Source organism: Tursiops truncatus, chromosome 17 (genome assembly GCF_011762595.2).
Source record: "Tursiops truncatus isolate mTurTru1 chromosome 17, mTurTru1.mat.Y, whole genome shotgun sequence".
NCBI classification, from domain to species: Eukaryota; Metazoa; Chordata; class Mammalia; order Artiodactyla; family Delphinidae; genus Tursiops; species Tursiops truncatus.
This window is the reverse complement of record NC_047050.1, coordinates 28,807,285-28,832,929: the sequence shown is the minus strand read 5'-3', so window position 1 is coordinate 28,832,929 and position 25,645 is coordinate 28,807,285. Positions and strand designations below refer to the sequence as shown.

Genomic DNA, 25,645 nt, shown 5'->3' with positions numbered 1-25,645 from the left:
ATAAGTTCTGAGGCTGTTGTTACAGGGGCCCAAGTGACAGAGGATGATGGCTTGGACACGGGTGATCAGGTGATGGAAATGGAGAAAGAGAAATAGAAAAATTCAAAAATGTTTTGAAGATAAAATCAACAGGACTTAGTGATAGATTAGGGTATTAAAGAAGAGGATGATGAATGGATAAAGAAGATGTGGCACATATATACAATGGAATATTACTCAGCCATAAAAAGAAATGAAATTGAGCTATTTGTAATGAGGTGGATAGACCTAGAGTCTGTCATACAGAGTGAAGTAAGTCAGAAAGAGAGAGACAAATACCGTATGCTAACACATATATATGGAATTTAAGAAAAAAAAATGTCATGAAAAACCTAGGGGTGAAACAGGAATAAAGACACAGACTTACTAGAGAATGGACTTGAGGCTATGGGGAGGGGGAAGGGTAAACAGTGACAAAGCGAGAGAGAGGCATGGACATATATACACTACCAAACGTAAGGTAGATAGCTAGTGGGAAGCAGCCGCATAGCACAGGGAGATCAGCTTGGTGCTTTGTGACCGCCTGGAGGGGTGGGATAGGGAGGGTGGGAGGGAGGGAGACGCAAGCGGGAAGAGATATGGGAACATATGTATATATATAACTGATTCATTTTGTTGTGAAGCTGAAACTAACATACCATTGTAAAGCAATTATACTCCAATAAAGATGTTAAAATGAAAAAAAAAAAAAAGAAGAGGATGTTGTCTAGTATAATATATAGGCTTCTGACTTGCAAAATTGGATGGGTGGTTTGGTGGTGAAATCAAGACAGAAAACCTTGGGGGAAAAGATCATGAAATCAATTTTGGATCTGTAGGTTTTGAGTTGCCTTTCAGATCTCCAAGTAAAATGTTGAGTGGGCAGTAAGATATGCATATTTGGAGATTAGGGAGACGTCTGGGCTAAAGATAACCTTTTGGGAGTCAAGGGTTCAGTTAGATGATAATTGATACCACGCGCTTGTATTATTGCCTAGGAAGAAAATATAGAGTGAGAAAAATGAGGGCATCTAGGAATAAGCCTTGAGGACTTACAGCATTTGAAGGTCAGGCAGAAGAGACTGAGCCAGCATGAAGGACCCCCATGGCCAGCAGAGTAGGAGAAAGGCAGGAGAGTGCGGTGTCACAGAAGCTGAGATAGAGACAAGGCTTCAGGATGAACGGAGGGAGCAATATTGCTGAATGTTGATTGAGGGAAAAACTTGTCCAAACTCACCCTGGGCACTGGGAGGCAAGCATTCTCACTCTGTGTTAGCCAGGAACAAAATCTCAGTATAGTTAGGCCAAATAGAAAGAAAGATTATTACAAAGATATATAGATTTCATTAAGAAATAAAGACAGAATCTGGAGGATTGTTGGGAAATGAAACTGGAAGCTCTTAACTTTTATTATATGTCATTTTATTTTATTAGAAATGTTATATTTAATATATTACATATAATTATATTAACATTAATTGTTAGTTTACTATGGGTCAGACACTGCTCCATTTTACAGATGAGAAAGTTGAGTTTTAAAGAGGTAAAGTAACTTGTGCAAGGTCACGCTAGTTGATAAAGAGCTAGAGCTCAAGCTTAGGTTTAAGCGATTCTGAAGCTCATACTCTTTTTTTTTTTTTTTTTTTTTTTTTTCGGTACGCGGGCCTCTCACTGTTGTGGCCTCTCCCGTTGCGGAGCACAGGCTCCGGACGCGCAGGCTCAGCGGCCATGGCTCACGGGCCCAGCCGCTCCGCGGCATATGGGATCCTCCCGGACCGGGGCACGAACCCGCGTCCCCCGCATCGGCAGGTGGACTCTCAACCACTGCGCCACCAGGGAAGCCCTGAAGCTCATACTCTTGAAGGGTATACAGGTTGGCATGAATCAAGGTAGCTACTCACTCCATTGCCCTCTCTTTCAGGGGTCCACAGTCACTTCTGCTTCTCTCTGTAGGAGTCCTCCAATCTCTTCTTTTTGATGGCTGACTTCCTCAGCTTTAGCTAGCACATCACCCATCATAGTCTCAGCCCTGACTCTTCATGAACTCAGTCTCTGCACAACTAAATTACAAACCCCACAAAAGAATAAGATCAGACCAGCTCATCTAGGGTATAGAAGGAAGCCAGGTGCCCTCTCATGAACCAAACAGTGTGGCCAGGGATTGAGATCACAGAACAGCAGGGATTTTAGGCAGGGACTGTTCCTTCAGAAGAGAGCCATGGGCATATAGAAACAAGATTGTCATCGGAGATACATTCTCAAGTTCTCAGTCTTTTGGTATCTTCAACCTTTCTTTTGGCTTTCTTCCTGAAACATATAAGCATGATGCTCTCAGTATTAATTGAACACTTTTGCTGGTAAATGACAGAAGTCCAGCTAGAATTTAATTAAGCAGGAAGGGGACTTCTATTATAAGGATCTTGATGATCTCACAGATATCGAGGGAAAGAATGTTGCTGGGTCTCAGGAACAACCAGAAGCAAGAATCTAAATGTTGCTAGTACACTGACCTTCTTTTCTTTCTTTCTGTCAGTCTTTAATCTCTATATTCTTCTTAATCCTAACTTCATTTGTCTTTCTCATTGCAGGTTGCTTTTCAACACATGATGAAAAACGTGGCTGCCAACTTATTTTACAGCTTATAGTTTCAACCGTTGGAATGAAACTGACTTGCTATTTCTCTGGTAGGAAACCTAAAACTTCCATGGTAGAGATACTCTGGCTTACTTTAGTAAATTAGCCACTCTTCATTCATACAAATGATTTGTGGGGTTGAGTTCTCTGGATCAATTTGGATTAGATTTACCCTGGACCAATTAACTCTGACCATGAAATGGGTTATATAAGAACATGACATCTCAGAAAAATCCCATAAAAACCAAACAGCTTTAGGAGGAGATGGGAAGACGGAACAGTTTTCAGAAGTTTTCTCCATTGTCATGTTTCTGATGGGTGCCTCCCTCTGCTGCAGCTTGCACATGGCCCATCGAAGTCTGAGCCCTGACCCTTCATGAGCTCCATTCCCATGACAGTGCTGAGCTGACTGATTTCACCTCTCACCTTCCTTTTCACAGCCCAGCTTGTTGAAAGCAAAATCTATATTCATATTCATTTCCCTTATCTAAAAATCAGTTTTCTATCTACTGTAATTGGACTTACATTTTCATCACTCCAAGAAACTACGTTTGCCAAGGTTGTCACTGACTAATTCAATGAATACTTTTCAGTCCGTATCTCATAAGAACTCTCTTCAGTTCATGTCATTGTTCACCAACTCCTGCGTGGCAGAAATTTCCAGTTTGCTTTCAGGATCTGTTTTCCCCTTCTTGGTAAAATAGGGCTCTATTTTCAGCTGGACTCATGGTTGCCCAGAATTTGATGTACATTTCCCAGCCTCCTTTAAAGGCAGATGTGGCCATATGGCAAAATTCTGTCAACAGATGGAAGAAGTGTAAAGTGAAGAGTGATGTCTTTCAAGGGAGCAGTGCTCCATTCTTCAACGTGTCCTCCTTCCCCTGAGATGAATCTTGAGGAACTAAGTTGGACCATCAAGATGCTGGGCAGAATGCAGAAAGAGCTGGATTATAATGGAGCCCCCATACTGGTACCAGCTGCTTAGCTCCACACCTAGTTTATGTAAGAGAGAACTGTCACCTGCAGCTAAGTCTCTTCCTAACCAATATGTACTCTTCCTTGAAACTCTCTTCCCTTTCCTCTGTTTACTTTCTGTTATATCTGCTCTTTACTGGTCTTCCTCCTATTCTTTTTTTTTTTTGAATTTTATTTTATTTACTTTTTTATACAGCAAGTTCTTATTAGTTATCCATTTTATACATTCCTCCCATTATTCTTGATTTTCCAATTCAGTCTTCTTTTCCTTGGTCCATCCCTTAATTATAGTCTCCAGGGTTCCATTCTGAGGTCTGTGCTTATTCGAAATATTCTATGTATGAAACCTCATCAATACCCACGCTTTGAATGGCTATCTTATGCTGTTGACTCAGAAATATCAATGTCTCTCTTCTGACTCCAGACTCATGTATGCACTTGGCCTCTGAATGGCTTCAACATTCTCTTCAGTTCCTCCTCTCAGTTAGTGACCCGACCATTTAGTCTGCTGCCTGAGAAAGAAGATTGAATTTCCCTGGACCTCCCTTTTCTGCTCTGTTGCAGCTTCCATGTAGCAGATCTTCTTCTCTTGTTCATACTCTTTTCCACCTACTGGAAAAGACCAAAATGATCATTCTGAAAACAACATTGACATGTCACTACCCCAAATCACAACTCCTTTACTGACCCTCTATTGCCTAAAGCATCTGGTCCATAGACCTTAATATTATATAATAGAAACTTCAGGGACGTGCCTTTTCCTCCAGACTCATTTTCAGCAACTTCCCCTTCAGATTCTCAAACTCCAACAGTACTGAATTATTCACATCTCCCCAGTGAGCCACACTGTCTCTTACTTCTACCATTTGTAGGTATTGTATGCTTCGAAAATGCACTTTTTCTGTAGGGCATGCCTCTCATCTCCATTTCCTAATGAATTCCCACTTATCCTTTGAGACTCAACTCATAACCTATAATGGAAAATAATCTGAAAAAAATTTATACATATAACTAAATCCTTTACTATAAATTTGAAACTAACACAAGTAAATCAACTATACTTCAACTTTAAAAAAATGATAACTCAAAGATTCTTTCCTCTGAAAATCTTTCCCTGACATCTTCAGGTATATGTAGATTGATACTTTTCTTCAAAGCTTCTAATAATTTCCTAAATGTGCACAAGCCTGAATTATATCTGTTATGATGCTAATCATTACTTACACATCTGCAGCTCTTACTGGAGTGAGAACTTTTTCTATTTATTTTTAAATAAATTTATTTATTTATTTATTTTTGGCTGTGTTGGGTCTTTGTTGCTGTGCGCGGGCTTCTCATTTCAGTGGTTTCTCTTTGTTGTGGAGCCCGGGCTCTAGGCACATGGGCTTCAGTAATTGCGGTATGCAGGCTCAGTAGTTGTGGTGCACGGGCTTAATTGCTCTGCAGCATGCGGTATCTTCCTGGACCAGGGCTCGAACCCATGTCCCCTGAATTGGCAGGCAGATCCTTAACCACTGCGCCACCAGGGAAGTCCCAGAACTTATCTTTTTATACCTGGAGTTTTGTCTTCTCCCTGGCACACTGTAAGTATTTAATAAAGTGTTGAAATTATTCATTAATTTAAAAAGATAAAAATATAGGAAAACCAATTGTCTGTTTATAGCTCCATGAATATAGAGCCTGATTATGACATCACCAATAACAGTAGATGGAATGGGGTTGCTGCTCAGTGCACAGTGATTCTCTGAGTGACCTTGACCATATTCCCTTCCCTTTCACTCTCTACCCTTTATCCTTGGCAGTGGCTGTTAATAAGGATAGAGACGCTAACTGTGCCTAGGCCAGTAGGATGTTCCTTCCCCAGACATTTGACAGTGAATGGAGATCTGCAGAAACTGAAGCTTCTCAGAGTTGAGTCACCTGATGTGAATCCTAAGAGAGGAATTTTGTGAGCAACCAACCTCAGTGATTTCCCTGGATCTGCTCTGACTTCTGTCCTCTGCAAGGTCTGTACTGTCCTTCCTTTGATTTTGTGAGCACCCCTTTAACACACTCTCCTAATTCATTTGGATTAGCTAGAGTAGGTTTCTTTTGCTTGAAAATGAAAGAATCTTAACCGAAGTGCCAATTATAAAAGTACTGAAGGACGGCAAACATGATTGGCAGGTCCTCTGTTCCGTGGGTTAATGATTAGGTTCTTACAAACCCACACAGTGACGTTCTTTGAGCAGACAGATTTTATAGCCCTCTAAGAGATTAGATTTAGCAGAAACAAAAGGGTACAAATACACAATAATCTTTTCCACAAACCATAATCAGCTCAATTTAAATCATTTTTTCCTTTTCAGGTGTATTCTCAAGATTTTCATAAAAAGAATATATATTTTCCCTTTCAAGAAGCTGACTTGTCACTTCAAATTTAAAACGTCGCCTCAAGTTAGTAAAGAATTTTGGCTTAAATTGTTCCTAGAGATTAGGTCTACTTTCCCTCAATGCCAGTTAAAATGACATAGTCTGACAGAATGTAGTATCTGATGTTTCCATAGCAGCTGGCACTAAGCAGCTTTGCTTACTAATTAGCCTCACAGTACAGTCTGAAATACCCCCTACCCAAAGACCAGAGGTTAGAAGATACAGCCTTTTTGTAAACATAACTTTATATGACAGGAAACCAAAAAAACAAAATTTACCCGGACAAAACAGAAAGGGGAAATGTGCTCAGCCAAAGTGTTAAATTCAAGCAGAGAGTTGGCAGAACACTGGGAAGAAAATATCCTCTCCTGATTTGTTATCACACACATACTCAGTGGAATACTTAATAATCAGAAGGAATTAAAGGCTTGTTTTTGTAATGCAGTTTGGCAGTTGGCATCTCCAATACCCGAGGTCTTTAAATTTTGTCACAAGACATGATTTAACACTGATTTAGACGACATATCCGTCTGCTGGTTCAGTGACACCACTTCCTGTCAACAAGAACACTAATATTATAAAACTCTTCATGTACCCAGTGGTTATTTAACAAAGTAAGCTCAGCTCTCAGGAAATAGAAAATAATCCATCAAGCCAAAGGGCTTAGTGAGAATTCAAAGCTGCAACATAACACCCAGGTACTTAAGCTTACCCTGAGCCCTATTTACGTATCTTTTGGACCCAATTCTAATTGGTATAAAAGTATAGTTTTATTGCTCGACTTAGGTGAGCAGCAAATCAGATATGATAGAAGGAAGCTAGAGAAAAGTAATAAAAAATAATTTCTATTACACTGACAGTGAGAGAAGGGGCAAGAAAATTATAGAAAAAGCAATCATAAGACTACAAAACATGGACTTGTCTGGAGTCATTTCAAAGAAAGGCAAATGGGCTTACTCAGTTTAGTAGCCCCCGAGGCAACTCTGTATTATTATTGTTTTGGGCCTTTTTTTTACCCCTTTTTATATTCTGAAATTATAAAGAAAGATACTTTCTAACAATAATAATTTTAGAATGGCAGCTGTAAATTTAACTCCTGGACATAAGTACATACTGTGCACTGAAAAAAAAAAAAAGCAACAGCACCCAAAGAGAGGGCTATGGAGAGAATAATTGCACTTGGGTGGGCTCTGGTGTGAGGATGTGCCTATAAGTATCAGGCGAGAGGGATGGGACACAACAGAGCACATTCCAAATGCTGGCTGCTCTGTGGATGCCCTCACACTTCTTGGTACAAGGAGGTGTTCTATGTCCTTGGAAATTAAGCAAGGGCAGGACTCCAGATTTCCAGATGCCCTGGGACCTCTCTTCATCTCAGACTTTGTGACCCCACAGATACTTTCTAAAAAAGGTAAATCATTAAAATATAAATTGTGAAGACAAAACAACAAAAAAAAATGGAGAAGCAGGTGGTGGAAGGTAGGATCTCAAGTCACGGAGAAGAGTTTCCATCCAGTGTGGCGGCTTCTATTTAAGAACGTAGGGACATATTTATGTAACTTTCTATTAGAATTTATTGTAAGACTGAGTTGAGACCTGGGGAGGGGAGGAGACTAAAAAAAGAAGAGTGATGAGTCCCAGGAAACATAACAGGTGACATGATTATGGGCTGAGTGGTATTGCAGCAGACATGCAGTGAAGGACTTGGAGAGCGAAGGGCAAGGAGAGCTGGAAGCAGTAACTGGAATTGCAAGACCAGAACATGAGCTGCTCTAGGAGTTCGTGGAAGGGAGTCCATGGACTGGAACCAGAAGAAATTACTGTACACAAGAGACCATATAGTGTTGTGCAGGTTGATATGGAAGGTGACGGTCCCCACTTATTAGAATTAATTGATCCCCAGTCAACCTGGGAATTAAGTAAAATTATTTTGGTCATATATCTGTATATGTCAATATCCAGTAGCAAAGTTTGATTTTATTTAAAAGCATGTATGATTGATTTTAAGCAAACATTGTGTAGTGAACTAATGGAGACACAAAAGCAATTAAGAGATGGTGCTTTCAACCTGGTGACTGGGACAGTCACATGCACAAGTCATTCAAATGCAGGTCTGTCCAAAGGAGGTATGAATAGGACATTTACTGAGCTCCTATTTTTTGCCAGGTTGTGTACTGAACATTTAAACATATTATTTAATCTAAATTCCATAGCAATCTTAAGAAGTAGTTATGATTCTGTCACTTTCACAGATGAGGAAACTCAATCTTAAAAGTTCAGTAACATCCCTAAGGCCACAAAGTTCTGGAAGCTAGGGAAGATATATTCAAATTCATGAATCTCATACTCATTTACTCAAAGGCTTTTCTGCTCTAACCAATTAATTTCTTAGAGTATAAGTGTGTTTGTTTGATGCCTAACAAGATTGAGACATGTATTTATGAGGCTCTTGACTGCTGTGCTCTGTCTAGCAGAGTAAAGACCTCTGTTTTGGAGGATGACGCAATGATATTAAGAGGGAAGGACCTCCATGGATGACAGGCCCCTCTCTGTTATCCTGAAGGGTGACTATAGAGGATGAAGGTCACCTCTGAAATCATTTAAAACTTTGGTATAAAAACTTGGTTTTTAAACCCCCACTGCTTGCTGCCAGAAAACTACTAGAGCTCATCACTGAATTCAGTAAAGTTGTAGGATACAAAATTAATACACAGAAACCTGTTGTATTTCTATACACTGACAATGAACTATCAGAAAAAGAATCTAAGGAAACAATCCCATTTACCATTGCATCAAAAAAGAATAAAATGCCTAGGAATAAACCTCCCTAAGGAGGCAAAAGACCTTTACTCTGAAAACTATAGGACACTGATGAAAGAAATTGAAGATAACACAAAGAGATGGAAAGATATACCATGTTCTTGGATTAAAAGAATCAATATTTTAAAAATGAAAATACTGCCCAAGGCAGTCTGCAGATTCAATGCAACCCCTATCAAAATGCCAATGGATGTTTCACAGAACTAGAAAAAATAATTTTAAAATTTGTATGGGAACACAAAAGACCCTGAATAACAAAAGCAACCTTGAGAAAGAAGAACGGAACTGGAGAAATCATGCTCCCTGACTTCAGGCTATACTACAAGGCTACAGTAATCAAAACAGTATGGTACTGACACAAAAACAGACACATAGATCAATGGAACAGAATAGAGAGCTCAGAAATAAACCCACACACTTATGGTCAATTAATATATGACAAAGGCGGCAAGATTACATAATGGAGAAAAGACAGCTTCTTCAACAAATGGAGCTGGGAAAACTGGACAGCTACATATAAAAGAATGAAATTAAAATACTCTTTAACACCATGTACAAAAAAAAAAAAACCTCAAAATGGATTAAAGATCTACTTGTAAGACCAAATACTATAAAACCCCCAAAGGAAAACATAGGTAGAACACTCTGACATAAATTGCAGCAATATTTTCTTGGATCTGTCTCCTAGAGTAATGGAAATAAAAACAAAAATAAACAATTGACCTAATTAAACTTAAAAGCTTTTGCATAGCAAAGGAAACCATCAACAAAACAAAAAGACAAGCTACAGACTGGTAGAAAATATTTGCAATGATGCTACAGACAAGGGATTGATCTCCAAAATATACAAATAGCTCATACAGCTCAATATCAAAAAAGGCAAACAATACAATCAAAAAATGGGCAGAAGATCTAAAGAGACATTTCTCCAAAAAAGACATACAGTTGGCCAAAAAGCACATGAAAATATGCTCAACATCACTAATTATTAGAAAAATGCAAATCAAAACTACAATGAGGTATCACATCACACAGGTCAGAATGGCCATCATTAAAGAGTCTACAAATAACAAATGCTGGCAAGGGTATGGAGAAAAGGGAATCCTACACTGTTGGTGGGAATGTAAATTGGTACAACCACTATGGAGAACAGTATGGAAATTCCTTAAAAAACTAAAAATAGAGCTACCATATGATCCAGCAATCCCATTCCTGGGCATGCATCTGGAGAAAACCATAATTCAAAAAGATACATGCACCACAATGTTCAATGCAGCACTATTTACAGTAGCCAAGACATGGAAGCAACCTAAATGTCCATCAACAGAGGAATGGATAAAGAAGATGTGGTACATATACACAATGGAATATTAGCCATAAGAAAGAATGAAATGATGTCATTTGCAGCAACATGGATGGACCTAGAGATGATCATACTAAGTGAAGTAAGTCAACAGAGAAAGAGAAATATCATATGATATCACTTATATATGGAATCTAAAAAAAAAACAATGTTACATATGAACTTATTTACAAAACAGAAATAGACTCACAGACATAGAAAACAAGCTTATGGTTGCAAAAGAGGAAGACGGGAGGAGGGATAAATTAAGAGTTTGAGGTTAACATAAACATACTACTACATATAAAATAGATAACCAACAAGGACCTACTGTATAGCACAGGAAACTATACTCAGTATTTTGTAATAACTTATAAGGGAAAAGAAACTGAAAAAAAAATATATGTATGTATGTATAACGGAATCATTTTGCTGTACACCTGAAACTAACACAATATTGTAAATCAACTATACTCCAATAAAAAGTTGTTTGTTTTGGAAAAAAAAAACCCACTCCCACGTAGTATCAAAGCAAATAATGCTCTTTGAGGTATTCTTGTCTTAAAATAGTTCTCCATAGCGGTGAAGTAAGTTCTGGAGAAAGGACTTCAGACAGATGGTCAGAAAAGCAACTAAATAATGAACAGGATGTGCAAAATATCTTCATCTTGATTACTTTCCTCCAACTAGGGCTGTATTTCATGTCTTCCTAAGTTTCACTAAGTTCAAGTATTAGGACTGTTGAACTGGTTTATTTGGGGAGTGCCTCTTTTGGAATGACACATTTGAGAAACATTTGGCAGATCAGATTTATTGTTTAAGCACCTAGGAGGAGTGGGTGTCATTGAGGAAACACAACGCTATTCCTCAGTGAGTGCATTTTCAGCATTCCTCACCTCGAAAAAGAATTGCATAAGGACAGAGGTTTCATGAGGTTTCATAAGGTTTCGTGAGATCATGCGGCTTTTAGTCTGTGTTTGGGCATGGTTTACCTAACTTATACCTGAAGAAGACCACTGTGGAACAGCCCTCTTTCTCTCCCCAAAGGTTCCACATTTAAGAAAAGAAAATTGTTTGTTTGGAACAGATGCCTAAATACCAACTAATATCAGGAAACTATACTAAGAGTATGTAATAAATGTGAACCCCCCCAAAACAATTATTTCTAAAATCTCAGCTACTCCTTTAGTTGAAAGTAGCCTTATCTGAGTGCCTTTCTGTTCTTGATGGGATGAATGGGGTGTGGCTTGGTGCCTGGTGGACAGAGAGACACTCAGTAACGTGACGGGACTTTGCAATTAACCTTAAATTCCACCTGCAGTTGTTTGAGATAATTTCCATTCCTCTCCTTTTTCTAAATATCATTCATCTTTTTCCCCCTTAATATACCCATTAATTTTCATCACTAAAGTGGAATATTCTATGCTTTTGCTGTTATCTACATGCCTTGAACCCTTTGAAGGAGAGAGATAACATAATTAGTTGAATAAACACACAGTGCATGGCAGAGTAAACCTCGTTTGATAATTCAGTCTAATTGTTTTCTCTTTTAATATGCTGCATAAATGAGGGAAATAACCAGTTCTTTATGTATTGTAAACCCCTGTGAGTTTCAAGTTAGATGTTAAGGGTTTGAGCAGGCAGGCAAATTGGATTGAGAGTAATTACCCACATTTACCTCAGGGTTCAGGGAACACCAGGGAGCAATTCTGGTTAATTTCCCTGTTCCTCTGGTTTGTCCTTTGTGGACACCTGTGTTTGTAAGCCACAGGAGGTAGGCTCCATTTAGTTAAGCAGTTCTTGGCTGAAGTGTATTTCTGTGATTGAACTGGATTGGCTTCTGCTGTGGTTGTGCCAAATGTGACTGCAGGCAAAGATGGCAATCTGGCTGCTGTGACTCCCAGTGCATGCTGTGCTTGGGATGGATCCTGGGTCAGTTTTTCCCCTTTTGTTGCAAGGGTCAGGGGTGAATAGTGATGCAATACCTGCCCCGCATATGGGCTTATTCATTCAACAAATATGTGTTAGATGCCTGCTATGTGCTGAAGATCTCACTTAGGTCCAGAGGAGCCAGCAGGGTCACCACCTTCGAGTGTGTTTCTGTTTTCACTGATTGAGGAGGTGACAATCTTTCAGACTCAGTTGTTTTGGCTTTTCTATCTTCCTGGGCACTGAAAATATCTGTGCCTCAAAGGAAATTTATGGATCCCTGGCCTAGTTATACTGTGGCTTTTCCTACTATTAAATTAAGTACACAAGGAGGACATTAGACTGAGATGGTCCTAATACCTTAGCAGCCTTTGTAAGCAAACCAAAATTTAGATGTGTAAATGCCTCATGGTTAAGAAATAAAAACCTGAGGACAATGCATCAGAAACAGCCAAATAAGCTTTCCCAAACAAGGCAGACACACAAGCTATAGCCATTCGAATAATTTCCTTCCTTTGCTTCAGCCTTTTCCCTCAAGTCTTTCTCCTTAGCTGCTGTCAGTGGAGCATGCCTAATTCCTTCCAGTTTGGACCTGCCCAAGTGAAATCGATTTTGCTTAAATAAACTCTTAAAATTTTTAATATGCCTCAGTTCGTCTTTTAGCAGTTCTTACTTCGAATATATGAATTTTGCAGGTGGAAGAATTTGTTCATTCATTCATAAAACAAATATCTATTAAGGGCTGCCATATGCCAGCCTCTGTGCCAAATACTGAGTATACAGCAGTGATCAAAAAAATAAATATCCTGCTCTCACGGAGCACAGTTGGGGGGGGGTACCAACATTACAAAACAAACAAATACATTTATGGTTATAAATTGTGGTAAGATTTACAAGGTAATGAACAGGGTGATTTCAGAGAGACAATAAAAGGTGCCTCCTTAAGATTGAAAGAAGTCTTTGAGAAGCTGAATATGCATGATGGTTGTGTACTGGTGGTTTTCACAATTCCAAAGATAGGAAAGGTGCCCACTGGAACTGGGCAATATGGAAAAATATGATGCTAAAACCTGAAGGAAAGGAGCAAGCCATGTGAGAATCCAGTGGAAAAAGATTCTATGTAGAGAGAAGAACATGGTAACCCCTACATGAGGACAAGTTCAGGGTACTGGAAATCCGAAAGAAGGTCACTGAGCATGGGATAGTGGACAGAAGGAAGCCAATGGGAGAAGAGATTGATAAGGCAGCAAAGGCCTGACCATTCTGGGCCTTGTAGGTCATAGTAAAGTTTTGATTTTATTTCAAGTGCAATGAGAAACAATGGAAGAGGTGTTTTTTTGTTTTTTAAAGAGTGATAAGGTCTTAGGTCTCTCAGTTGTAGTGGGGATAATGACAGACTAGAGACAATTAGAGGTTTATGGACCTAATCTACACAAAAGATGATGAGGGATTAGATTTAGGTGGTGGATTAAAGAAATATTTTTCTTAGTAGAATTGGGAGAATTTACTTACGGGCTGTATATGATGGGTGAGGGAGATTAAGATGTCATGATATAACTTATTAACATTTTTAAAATTTATTTATTTTCTTTAATGTTTTGGCTGTGTTGGGTCTTAGTTGAGGCATGCAGGGTCTTTCGTTGTGGCATGGGCTCTTCATTGCAGCATGTGGGCTTCTCTCTAGTTGTGGCGCGCGGGCTCCCAAGTGCGTGGGCTCTGTAGTTTGCAGTACGCAGGCTCTCTCTTTGAGGCGTATGAGCTCAGTAGTTGTGGCATTTGGGCTTAGTTGCCCCGTGACATGTGGGATCTTAGTTCCCTGACCAGGGATCGAGCCCATGTCCCCTGCATTGGAAGGCAGATTCTTTACTGCTGGACCACCAGAGGAGTCCCAATTATTAACATTTTAAATTTAAAACCTTAATAAACCAAAGCTTTCATAACTAGCATTCCAAATAATTTTACGTATTTGGCACTTATTGTTGAACGATGGCAAAATTATTTCCCAAATTACCCTGGGCATGATATGTCCTGGTACTCAGTAAAGGCTCAGTGCTTAAACGATTAAATGATTAGGTAAAATAGGTAGTGTTTCTACTATTCCAGTAATTTATAAAAGTAAATTAACAAATTTTTAAAAAATGCTTCCTCTTTTCTCAAATATTAGTAGAATAATAAAAATTATAATTTCAAACGTTTATGTGAAATGCCTTGGCAAGTCAGTTGCTATCAAATCCAGAACATTTGTTTCTATTGGACTAGAGGAACAGTTTCCACTAGGCTGGGTAGCTGGTGCAATGTGACCCAGGCCTGCTGCTGGTCACCTCTGACCCAACATGGGGAAGAGAGAGAAACAATTTTTAATGAAGTCTTTGAAGCCCTGGGTCCAGGTCCATGAGCTCTACAAATTCCCAAAGGCATGAGATGGTAAGTTTCCCTTTTGTATTTTAAGCTAGTTTGACAGGATTTCTGTCATTTTTCACAGAACATATTTGGACCAAACAAGAACGTCAGTCTTAAACTGGAGGCTGTAACTTAAAGAGAAAATAAAAATGAAACCACCATGAAGAAATATATATATATATATATAATTTATATTAAAAATATATATAAAATGGAAGAGACAGAACACTTGAGACCTAATTTTGGCTCCCATACTCTTAGCTCTTCTGACCACAGTTTCCTTATCTGGAAAACTAGTGCCCATTCTAGTTCAGTTGATTATACTTATAGGTCAGCAATTATTTTCAACCAATCTGCAAAGTTTTCACCTACTTTACTTGCAAAAACCCCAGTAGCATTATTTAATGTATTTGATGGATATGAACATCAATAGTTTTAAGCAGAGTTAGATGCTTTAGCCTATAATGAGAGCAAACTGACTGTGACCCCTGTCCCTCCATCATCTCCATGATTGCCATGACTGAACTTGCTGGCCATGAGGGGAGCCCTTTCCACCACAGCACCAGTTTCCATCCCAAAGTTATTTGCTCAGCTGAACAAGATGCCCTTCTAAGAGATGAGCAGTGTACATGAGTATCTATATTTTATTCATCAAATTAAAATCCTTTCCCATCTATTGCTTTCTATCCTGTCATTTTCTTTCATTCCTCAGCCTATGCAATGGAGGTTTCTAATCTATGTCCATAGACTTCTAGGTTGCTCATGAGTGAATTTTACAGGATCCATAGTCTTTTCATATACTATGCAAATTTTTAGGTGAATGTGTAATGTCTATTATTCTAATGGAAGGTATCCACAGTGTTCATCAGATTCTTATAGGGTTACTTGAACCCAAATGATTAAAGCCACTGTTAACAATTCATGTTAAATTCAGTGGCTCAGATAATCCTGGTATTTCACAGAATTACCTCCAGCACAGGAAACAGTTGAACTGTGAACTGCTAATTCCTTATGATATGATTTATCTTTATTTATTTGTATGTGTGGATCTTGCATGACTTTCCTCTGATCTTTCTACTGAAAAGCCTTTCAGGCTCTGAAAGATTTATTCAATATAAACCACTATCACACCACCAGGGTGAATCCTTGTACACAACCATGTGATCTGGACCCTGGGAGCTGGGATTGATGGTCACCCACCCTTCCATGCCTCCACACATCTTAAGAAATATATTATTTTTTAATAGACCTTTATTGGAGTATAATTGCTTCACAATACTGTGTTAGTTTCTGTTGTACACCAATACTGTGTTAGTTTCTGTTGTACATAGTTTCTCTATGTCTATGTCTTTATTCCTGCCCTGCAACTAGGTTCATCAGTACCATTTTTTAAAATATCTAATCATGAAGATCACTAAAATATTAGCCATACATTTCCTTTTAATTTTCACTTACATTTGGAATATTAAAAAAAAAGTCAATCTCATTAGAAGCAGAGAGTAGAAAGTGATTACCAAGTGCAGGGAGTGGTACAATTAGGGAGAGTTGGTAAAAAGATACAAACCTTCAGCTGTAAGATGAATAAGGTCTTAGAATCTAATGCATTACATGGTGGATATAGTTGATAACACTGTATTGTATAACTGAAGTTTGCTAAGAGAGTAAAACTTAAATGTTCTTGCACATACAAGAAAAATGGTGTTAACCTGATGGGGGAGAATCCTTTCACAATATCTATGTCTATGTATGTCAAATCATCATATTGTACACTTTAAATATCTTACAATTTTATTTGTCATTTATACCTAAAGGAAGCTGAAAAAATAAAAATTCCTGATGTTGCAGAAATAAACTGTAATATATTACTATTTCACTCATATTTAAATAAAACCCAGAAAATTAAAAATAAAACCCAAACTTAAACAAAGCAAAAATTTTAAAATGGTGAACATCTTGCATAATGAAATATGCATCTCAGCATTAACAGTTAAATAGAGAATGAACTGCTTTAATTTAAAAAAATCCTACAAAAGAAAAATGTATAAATGATTTAAATCTAAAACTGCTGTTTGTTCAAAAAACGACAAATGTTATAATGATTGTCACCTCTGAAGAGCTAGATTCAGTGTCAGTGAACCTGTTTCTGCCAAATCTTATTGGAAAACAAGATGCCACATTGTCACCTGGAGTTGCTTGTTCATATCTGGCCCTGAGGATGTCATTTCTGTCTCCGAATGGCATAGAGGTAGTCCCTCCGGGCCAGAGTCAAGACTCATTTGTAGGTGATATGTGCAGAAAACCACACCTGCCCCGACCACCTGCAAAGATGGCTGGAGAGTAGATGACTTAGGCAGGCCTTAGAAAGGTCTTCAGAGAGGCCACAAAACCCTGTAGGACACGTTCAGTGGATGACTGCTGAGTACCATTGTTCCATTTGTACTACTGCATGGAAGTATCCCAAACTCAGTGGTTCAAAACAACTCTTTTTTCAAGCTCAAGGATTCCATGGGTCAGTAATTTAGGAAGGACTTGTCTAGATAGTTCTCCCCTGGGATTTCTCATGCAGTTGTGCTCAAGTATTGGGCTTGGGCTTTAGTATCTGAAGGATTGACTGGGCCAGACGTGGCTGTTAGTTGATGCTATTGGGTGGTGCTCTCCTGGGACTGTCATATTTGTCTATACCTGGCCTCTCCATGTGGTTTGAGTGTCTAAACTTGGCCTCTCTATGTGGCTTGGCTTCCTCACAGAATGGGAGGCTCAGGGAAGCTGGACTACTTAGGCTGTAGCTCAGGACTCCAAAATCCAGTAAGCAAAGGAAACTGTATTGCCTTGGAAGTCATACAGCACTGCTTTTCTGGATTTTGTTGATTATGAGTTAAGTCACTAAGGCCAGTTCACATTCAGGGAGGAAGGACAAAGATCCCATCTCTTGGTGGGGGAGTTTTAAAGAGTGTGTAGACATGTAAAGCTGCTGCAACCAGTCTCAATGATAGCCCTCTCTATTGATTGGAAGCCTAGTTCTTGCTACCTGAAATGGAGACCTAATATTTTCTTATTTCTTTATTTAGTTATTTATTTTAAAAACTTGTTTCCAAATTTGTCAATAAGAGAGCCACACTGGCTGGAATGTTAACAACATTCCCAGGGATATCAGAAGTCTCCACAGAGCTACTGATATAGTTTTACAGCTTGTCAATGATCCTAGTCTTTTTTTTTTTTTTTGCGGTACGCGGGCCTCTCACCGCCGTGGCCTCTGCCGCCGCGGAGCACAGGCTCCGGACGCGCAGGCTCAGCGGCCATGGCCCACGGGCCCAGCTGCTCCGCAGCATGTGGGATCCTCCCGGACCGGGGCACGAACCCGTGTCCCCTGCATCGGCAGGCGGACTCCCAACCACTGTGCCACCAGGGAAGCCCAGGTCTTAGTCTTTAAATGACATTTTGTGGATCTGGTCAGAGTGATAATTCTCTGGGGACAATTCCTTTCTAATATATTGATTGACACTAGTTTCAATGTGCATCTTCTTAACGTATCTCTTTTCTTTCCAAAGAGAATTCCAACTTGACCAGAGGGATTTCAATTAGTGATCAAGCTGGTGGTGGAAGCGGAAAATTGCAGCACAAAGTGACTGAGGAGAAAGAGGGAGGAGGGTGGAAAAGTAACTGATGAGAGGCCAGATAGAATAATGAAGATGTAAAAGAGGAAAATCAGGATGGGAAATTGCTCAGGGCAGGTGGTTTGGCCTTTATGATAGTTTCTACATCCTATTTTCATATTTATAAAGCTTATAGATTTTGTGACTCTGCAGCAATCCAAAATGTCATCAAAACTCCTAACATCAGCTCTTGTGAGACATATGGGATGAAATCACTAAGAATGATATGGTCTGATAAAGTCACATATATTCCTCAGCAATTCTATTCCCCACATATTAGTATTAATGCCTCCGTTTGTGAAAGGGAAGAGAAAATGACTCACAATGACTGAAATGCATCAAACAATAAGGAGAATTTTGTCTGCTGCTGAAACTAAGACAAAACAGGGTGGAACTGCAATCGTATCCTTCTCATATAGCTACGTCTTACCTGTGAGATCTGACATTGACAGCATTTTTCAAGTGGTAGGCTAAAAGTTACTACTAATGAAACCCCTCAAATCTGATCATCACCAAGTCTTTCTTCACTCTGCAAATATTTATTTCCCTTTCTCAATGTCTTATTACATTGCTGCCATGCCAATGGTTAACTCAACTCCTCCACTATCCAGCAAGTTAGCCTTAGCCCAAACTCACCCAGATTCAAAATGGTCATTTCCATTTACTCTCAGCATTCCTAAAGCATTGCAACAAATAAAAGGACGGCATTTTTTTTTCTCTCAGATATTCGCCAAATATCCTGAGAACTGCAATTGCTAATTTTGAATCCCCTAGCACCGCAAATTCTCCTGACTGCAAAACTTTCTTAGAGATTTAACGGGTTCCTGCCCACGGAGAGACTGATAAAGTACTTTCGAACCTTTGAGAATGACGCTAAAGGGAGCTGGATGAAGGGGGGTGGGGGCATGGCTGGAAGTCGGCACCAGCGCACAGGCAGGATTGGCTGCAGACTGAGAGCAATTCTGGGTAGAGAATTCACTGGAATACAATGTTCCAAGACCAACTGTAGCAAATTATACAGGTGGAAATATGACAGATTGATGAAATACTGCTGGGAGGAGGGTGGGAAAGGGATGGTAGGGAGCCTCAGCTTCGATCACTTAGAAAAAGAAATACATTTTTGTCTCATTGTTTTCTATGTTGCTTTATGTACCTGATTTGTTGGCCTCGTTTTCTAGCATACGTAATGTTTTTCAAATGTCCATATTCTCCAGTGTGGACCAGTTGCCTGAGGTAAGACAGAGAAGTCAGATCCCAGCAACACTTAAAAAGCTGTAAGTTCAAGGCAAGTTCTTCAAATTGCAGAGCGTGTATCCCCTTCTCTAATAGGGGCACATTTTACAGTACTTGCCTCATGAGGTTATAGGCAATTCGTCTCTATTCACACAATGGTTACACTCGGTGGCTAGGGAAAGGGTTTGGGGGATTGGAAGCTTCATTGCTTATATGGAGGGAACAAGAGAAGTATCATCAGCCTGTGGCCTTGTGGCGCATGAAGGGCCCCCACGCATGTCATGCAGAGGTGGGTGGGAAGGGCTTAGTCTGAGAATCAACTTTCTCTAAGCTGCCTCTTTCCTATCAGCATCTTTGCTCTCAACCCTTAAAGAAGCCCAGAATTTGACCCCCATCCTCACGCACCCCCACTGTAGACACCATGGGTGAAAATGTAAAATGTAGATGTCTCCTGGCATCCAGGCCTCAGAGTGGAAGACAGCAGTTGCATGCAGGGGCAGGAACAAGTCAGGGAGGATGCTTTCCAGACCAGAGGCCATACATGGGAAGCGGGATCCCTGGGTCCAGCTGATGGATCTGCACCGGAGCCCTGCACCAGCTGCTCCCCCCTGCCATCAGAACTGGGGTGTGGCCTAGGCTTCTCGCACAGCTGAGAGGCTAGGCACTTGGCTTTCTTTCTGGCGGTATGAGCTGCTGTTTTTCCTTATGCTTAAACATTCCTATCACTAAAATTATGAAAATGTTCTACAAAAAAATTTCTGAAATTTTGCAGAAAAATTGATTTACTTCTTGGTCTTTGTGCCTAATTCTAGTTACCAGTATATGTATATTCTCTGTAAATATTCTCACTTGAAGAACTTTCAAATATGGATATATGTTTAATTTTTAAACTATAGCAAACACAGATTTTTCTATTTAGGAATTTTTTATGTTTGAAGAAAGCACTAGAGCAGTGTTTGTCACTTTTTCTTTTTCTGGGTAGCTCTCTGCACCAGTTCTACTGAAGTTTTATAGAGAATCCATATCTTGTAAACCGAACCTGTGATTTATGCTTCTGAATGAATAAAATACAACTAATGGAGTTACTTTCTTCTCAGGCAAAGTATGAAGAAACTGCAAGAAAGAGAGGTATACTTTTTATTTAAAGAAAGTTGTAAGAAAATTAGTTATAAGTGGTAGCCTTAATAACAAATGTAACACTACCTGCATCTATGGAATATGATTTGGAATTATGTAGCTTTCCCAAGCCTACCAGATCAAAGTGTATTAGAAAAAAATATGGTATTTTCCACCATATGTGGTCCATGTTGGCTATGTACAGCTCTGGATTTTTGTGGACCTAGGGAAGGGATGGACGGTTAAAAAATAAAGCAGACACTCAGTATTTGGGCCTGTGGAGAATCATGGGAAAGCAAAATACTTTTAATAGATTTGATTTTTAAAAGAACAAAAATAAGAATAGGAAAAGTACCATAGTGTTAATTAAAATTAATGTCTAAGGCAAGGTGAAGAATGAGACATAAATGTGGAAGCAAGATGTGGAAGCTTCTGGAAGAAAAAGAAATGCTTTGTTTCAGGGTTGGCTTGCTGCGTTTCCAGTCGGTCTGCAATTCATGAAGTGAAGCGTGGCTTAGTTTTGTGTGATCTAGATAATATAACATGACTCCTATTTCCCTCAGTAACTTCCTTTTAACATTTATGATTTTATGCATTTCAGGCCCCTCACTGGGTTATAAGATTGGAATGTAACTGTTAATTTTAGTTCGATGTCTTTGTGAAATGCATTCGGCTATCCACACAACATTTCTTATTTCTTGTTCCTTCAGCTTGGTATACGCATAAAACACACCATAGTGGAATTGCCTGTTGAATGCCAGCACATTCATCTGTACCTGGGGAAGGAAAGAAAAAACATGGACCATCAACTCTTCTGGAACATACTACTTTAATTAAATAATATTAAGCTACAGACTGGTTTGTGCTTGTGCAGTGCTTATCTGTATTTAAATAGACAATTTCTAAATTGTGTCAAAGAAAGGAAAGCAGTAGGAAATTCAGCAAGTCTAAAGGGAGAGCGTCACTCTGCAGAGAAAGGCAGACAACAGTAGTGTAAAAAGTAAGTTTGTAAAATCATAAGACAAGCTCCAAATCTCAGCAGCACTGCTAGCACCAAGATTCCTAGGAGGACTTTGGAGTGTGTGTGTGTGTGACTTTGTAGTGATATTTATTTGGCTTCTAGCTAGTAGGCTGGTCTCATTTAGATAAAGTATTTTTCCTTGGCCACAATTTTTTAAATTTTAAGGTGTTTTTTAGGCTATTGAACTCCCTTTCAGGGTAATGGCACAGGCCTCTGGAATTTGGACCAGGTGATATTATGAGTTTCCTTAGGATGCTCTGCAGCAACTTAACATGCAGTTGAATAGTGTTTTTCTGCAGAAGGCAGATCAGTAAAAGAAAATTTTCAAAAAACATTTTTTTAACTGGGGTACAGTCTAAAATGGAACAATTCCTTTATTCTTTTCCATTTAGAAAAAAGGAGAAGAGGTACTGAGTCCCACACGTAATTCTGAAAACCTCAAGCAAAGCAGTCAGGTAGGGGAGGCCCCCTGCTCTTAGAAACCGTCACACATTTTTCCTGGCAAGGGCAGCTCCTTTAACAGCTGTCTTTGCAGCAGAAGGGCAATAGTGTGGAATTTTAAAATACCCCTACTATATGGGAATACTTGCATTGCTTTTACTTCTTTCTAGAGAATTGTTGGAAAATGCCTAGAGTAGGACTTACAGGAAGACCCCCATACTGCTTTCTCAAGCCAGTTTAACCCTAAAGTGTGGGTGAATTTCAGGGTTCTCTGTTAATTCCAATCAGACTGAGATGGAAGGACCAGTGGTTTTAGGGAAATGGATAAAGTACACTAGAAAAAAGTCTCCAGATTTGGGGGACTTTACCTGGCTACACTTCCCTGAAGTCCTCTTGTTGCACACTTCAGTAGCTCAGGAATTGGCTATAAATGGATCAAGTATTCTTCTGCCTTTTCAGGGAAAGAGAATAATCTAGACGGGATGGATTTCCATGCAAATAATTCCTAAGTGTTCTAATTGTGCGCAGGAGTGATAAATCCTTCTTGAAAAAGGGATAGATTCGAGTGGGATGCACTTAACAGGGTGTGCTCCCTGGGGACAGTCAATATGTGATCATGAGAACATCCTAGCTTTGTTTCTCTAGATAATTACAGAATGGCTGCCTTACTTCCAGAGCTTTGCTATGTGCACATCTGTCTGGATATGACAATCCCACAAGAAGCCATCATATGTGAACCACAGTGCCTTGACTCTCCAAGGCAGAGATACTAACTAATACCCATTCAAACTATGAATGTATATAATCAATTGGCCTGATCAACTGTAAAAAGAAAACTGTAAAAAGAAAACCCAAGTAAAAAAAAAAAAGAAATACTAAGACCCAGAGTATGAGAAAAAGAGTGCATAAGCTAGCAGCATTTCCATTTACATCATACCTCACGCTCATAAAACACATCCTCCAATGTCTTTCCCCCACTGCCATCACCTACAGCCTCAAACAAAGCCTTGTATACCTGAAAAACAAAGACAAGAAATTGTTTTTTAACAAATTTTCATTTTTTATAAGTATAAAAACTATATTTTTCCAGCAATATAGAAACTGTGCACCCATCTTAGAAAATCTATCCAGAAGGCCACAATTTTTCTTGTAGGATCTTTGGCTTCTTGAGGAAATACCAAAAAATCCAAGCAACGAGAGTACAGATGGCATTCCATTCTATTGGCTTGTTCAGGCCTACAAGGCAAGAGGCAAAAGCAGTTCTACTTTCAGTGTATACTGAGCTGATTTCCACATTTGATTCTTAGGGCTAGTTAGACACATTATAGAGGCTAAAGGAGTGCTTGTGGTTTAATCAGTATGGCTTCATGGGTTCTTTGAGATGAAAACTGATTAAAATTCATTATGGAATTTCAAGTGAGGAACGGGTGGAAATTGGGGAGAAACTCAAATTTTAATATTATGCTAAAGAACCTCTTGCAGTGACACAAGAGATGTCACAAAGGTTCACGCATTGTCTGCTGGCTTATCTTTCCTGGAGGGTTTCGGAAATCCACAGGCAAAGATAAGAGGGGTGTCATCCCAGTTCTAGAAAAGCTACCTGGAGGGTCTGTATGTTATTGTCTGCAGGTCAGAAGGAACGGTACCAGGGGATGAGGTTATAACCTTGAGCTAAGAAGCTTCAGGCTCTCTAAGAGCAATTGGGTGCTGGAGTGGGAGAGGACATAGCAGCCCTCCTTTCTTTCCCGAATCCTGGACACTGAGCAAAGGGAGTGGTATAAACAGTATGTCCATATTTTCCGCTGTCCTTCAAGTAGACAGTCTGTACCTAACACTGTTTGCCCAATGGGCACTTGAAAGAATGGCTGGGTCAGGCTCTTTTACATAACTCTGGCATGAGCTCACATTTCCAGAACACTGCACCAGTCTCTTGGGGAACTTGCTTTATCAAGCACTTCAAAAAAAAAAGGGGGTCAAATGACCGTTCCTTGGAGATTTAAACAAGTACTTGCTTGGCAGGGACCTTAAAAAACACCAATAGCTTGGGTTAGAAACTCAGCGTATTTCTTTGGGAGAGACATTACAGCAAGAGATACTGCTTTCTATTGCACAAACATTATAAATGTTTTAGATAGATAGGAAGTGTAAATGTGATATGCGGGCTTCTAAAGTACAGGTGATGAAACCACACAAGACATTTCGGGAACCCGGGATAAACACATACTCCATGGTCCGCTACCCTCTTCATTTGCTCGAAGTCCTCTGCTTGGGCCAGCAGGCGCAGTCCCTCGGGATAGAGCTTGCCACAGGTCGGGTAGAGGGTCTCGCGGTCCTCTTTGCTCAACTCGGTGCCAAAGGAGTTAAGCGTGATGATAAAAGCACGTCTGTCTGCCTCAAACTGAATTTGCAAGACATAAAATCAGTGAAATTGAACCATCTACTAGACGCTCTAGACAAATTCATTTCCAAAATGATTTGCTTTCCTTTCCTGATCTATGTCTAATTATAATACAGACATGTGTTATTAATGTTCCCGTAGTCTCTTCCTGTAACGGAGTAACTCTGCTTGCCAGAGAAGGATCACACAGCAGTGACAACAGCCCAGGAGCCCAGGACCTCCCACTAAACTTCAGTTCCCAGGCTCTCTGTTACTAGTTACTCATGTGTCTCTCTCATGTAGGCCACTAGAGTCTCAAATGTGTCTTCCATAATAATTGGAATAATACCTACTTGCTGGGGTCGATTCAGAGATAGAACAAGGTAATGTAAATAGAAGGGCTTAGCAGAGTGTTTAGCACAAAATGTGCATATCATGCATGTTAAACATCCCTTTCTGATTGTTGATGTCAGTAGGATTTTTTACGTAATGAAACTGTGCTACTTACAATTCGTTTGTACTTTCCTGGTTTTGTTTTTCTTCTTTAAAGTTCTAGGTTAGATATCAATAAATTTTAGTCTGTAGCTAAGGATTACAGGGCTCGGGACAAGTGATCTTCCTCTCAGGGCCTCAGTTTTCTTATTTGTAAATGGTGGGGTTTGGCTACACGATCTCTCAAGTGGGTCACATGTACTCCCGGCCTGTCTTCTCTGTGTTGAGCACCACTAGGCACCCAAGCTCCCAGCCCGTCAGGCCTCTCTGTCTTATCTAACCACGGAGTCCTTCTTGAAATTGCCTTCTCTTCCTTTGGACTCCTCTTAGTTTTCCTTTTACCTACTCTGACTATTTCATCTCAGTCTGTCCTCCATGGGCATCTCCTCTGCCCACCATGGGAGTTTGCCATGATATCCTTGGGCTAAGAAAGCCTTCTCCATCCACTCAAAGCAACCTGCACTTACCACATTATTTTAAAATCTGTGCATGTGTCTTTCACCCCACCACACTCTAAAATCTTTGAGAGATCATGTCTCTCTCGTTGATTGTTCAATTTTAAATATCCAGTGCCTGACACAGGAAGATCTTAACTGTTTACTAAATCCAATGGAATGGTCCACGGTTCTACTATGGTTCTACTATTTTAAAAATTCTCTATTATTCTCTACAATGTTGCTATCCAAGGTGTGTTTCAAGGATTAGTAGCTTTGACATCACCTGGAAGCTCGTTAGAAGTTCAGAATCTTAGACGGTAGTCCAGACCTAGTAAACCAGAATCT

At 39.6% G+C, this 25,645-nt stretch overlaps 1 protein-coding gene across 2 annotated transcripts in view; it reads right to left on the bottom strand.

Moving 5' to 3' along the window:
* Positions 1–20,539: 20,539 nt before the first annotated feature.
* Positions 20,540–25,645, bottom strand: part of ATP6V0D2 (ATPase H+ transporting V0 subunit d2) — a 47,981-nt gene continuing 42,875 nt past the window's right edge. For both annotated transcript variants that reach the window (XM_033843079.2, XM_004312917.4), the window contains 3 exons: positions 24,219–24,392; positions 22,932–23,009; positions 20,540–21,308 (listed from right to left, as the gene is read on the bottom strand). In XM_033843079.2, coding sequence (XP_033698970.1) covers positions 21,147–21,308; positions 22,932–23,009; positions 24,219–24,392 — 414 coding nt within the window. In that variant the 3' untranslated portion in view covers positions 20,540–21,146. The remainder of the gene's footprint in view (positions 21,309–22,931; positions 23,010–24,218; positions 24,393–25,645) is intronic.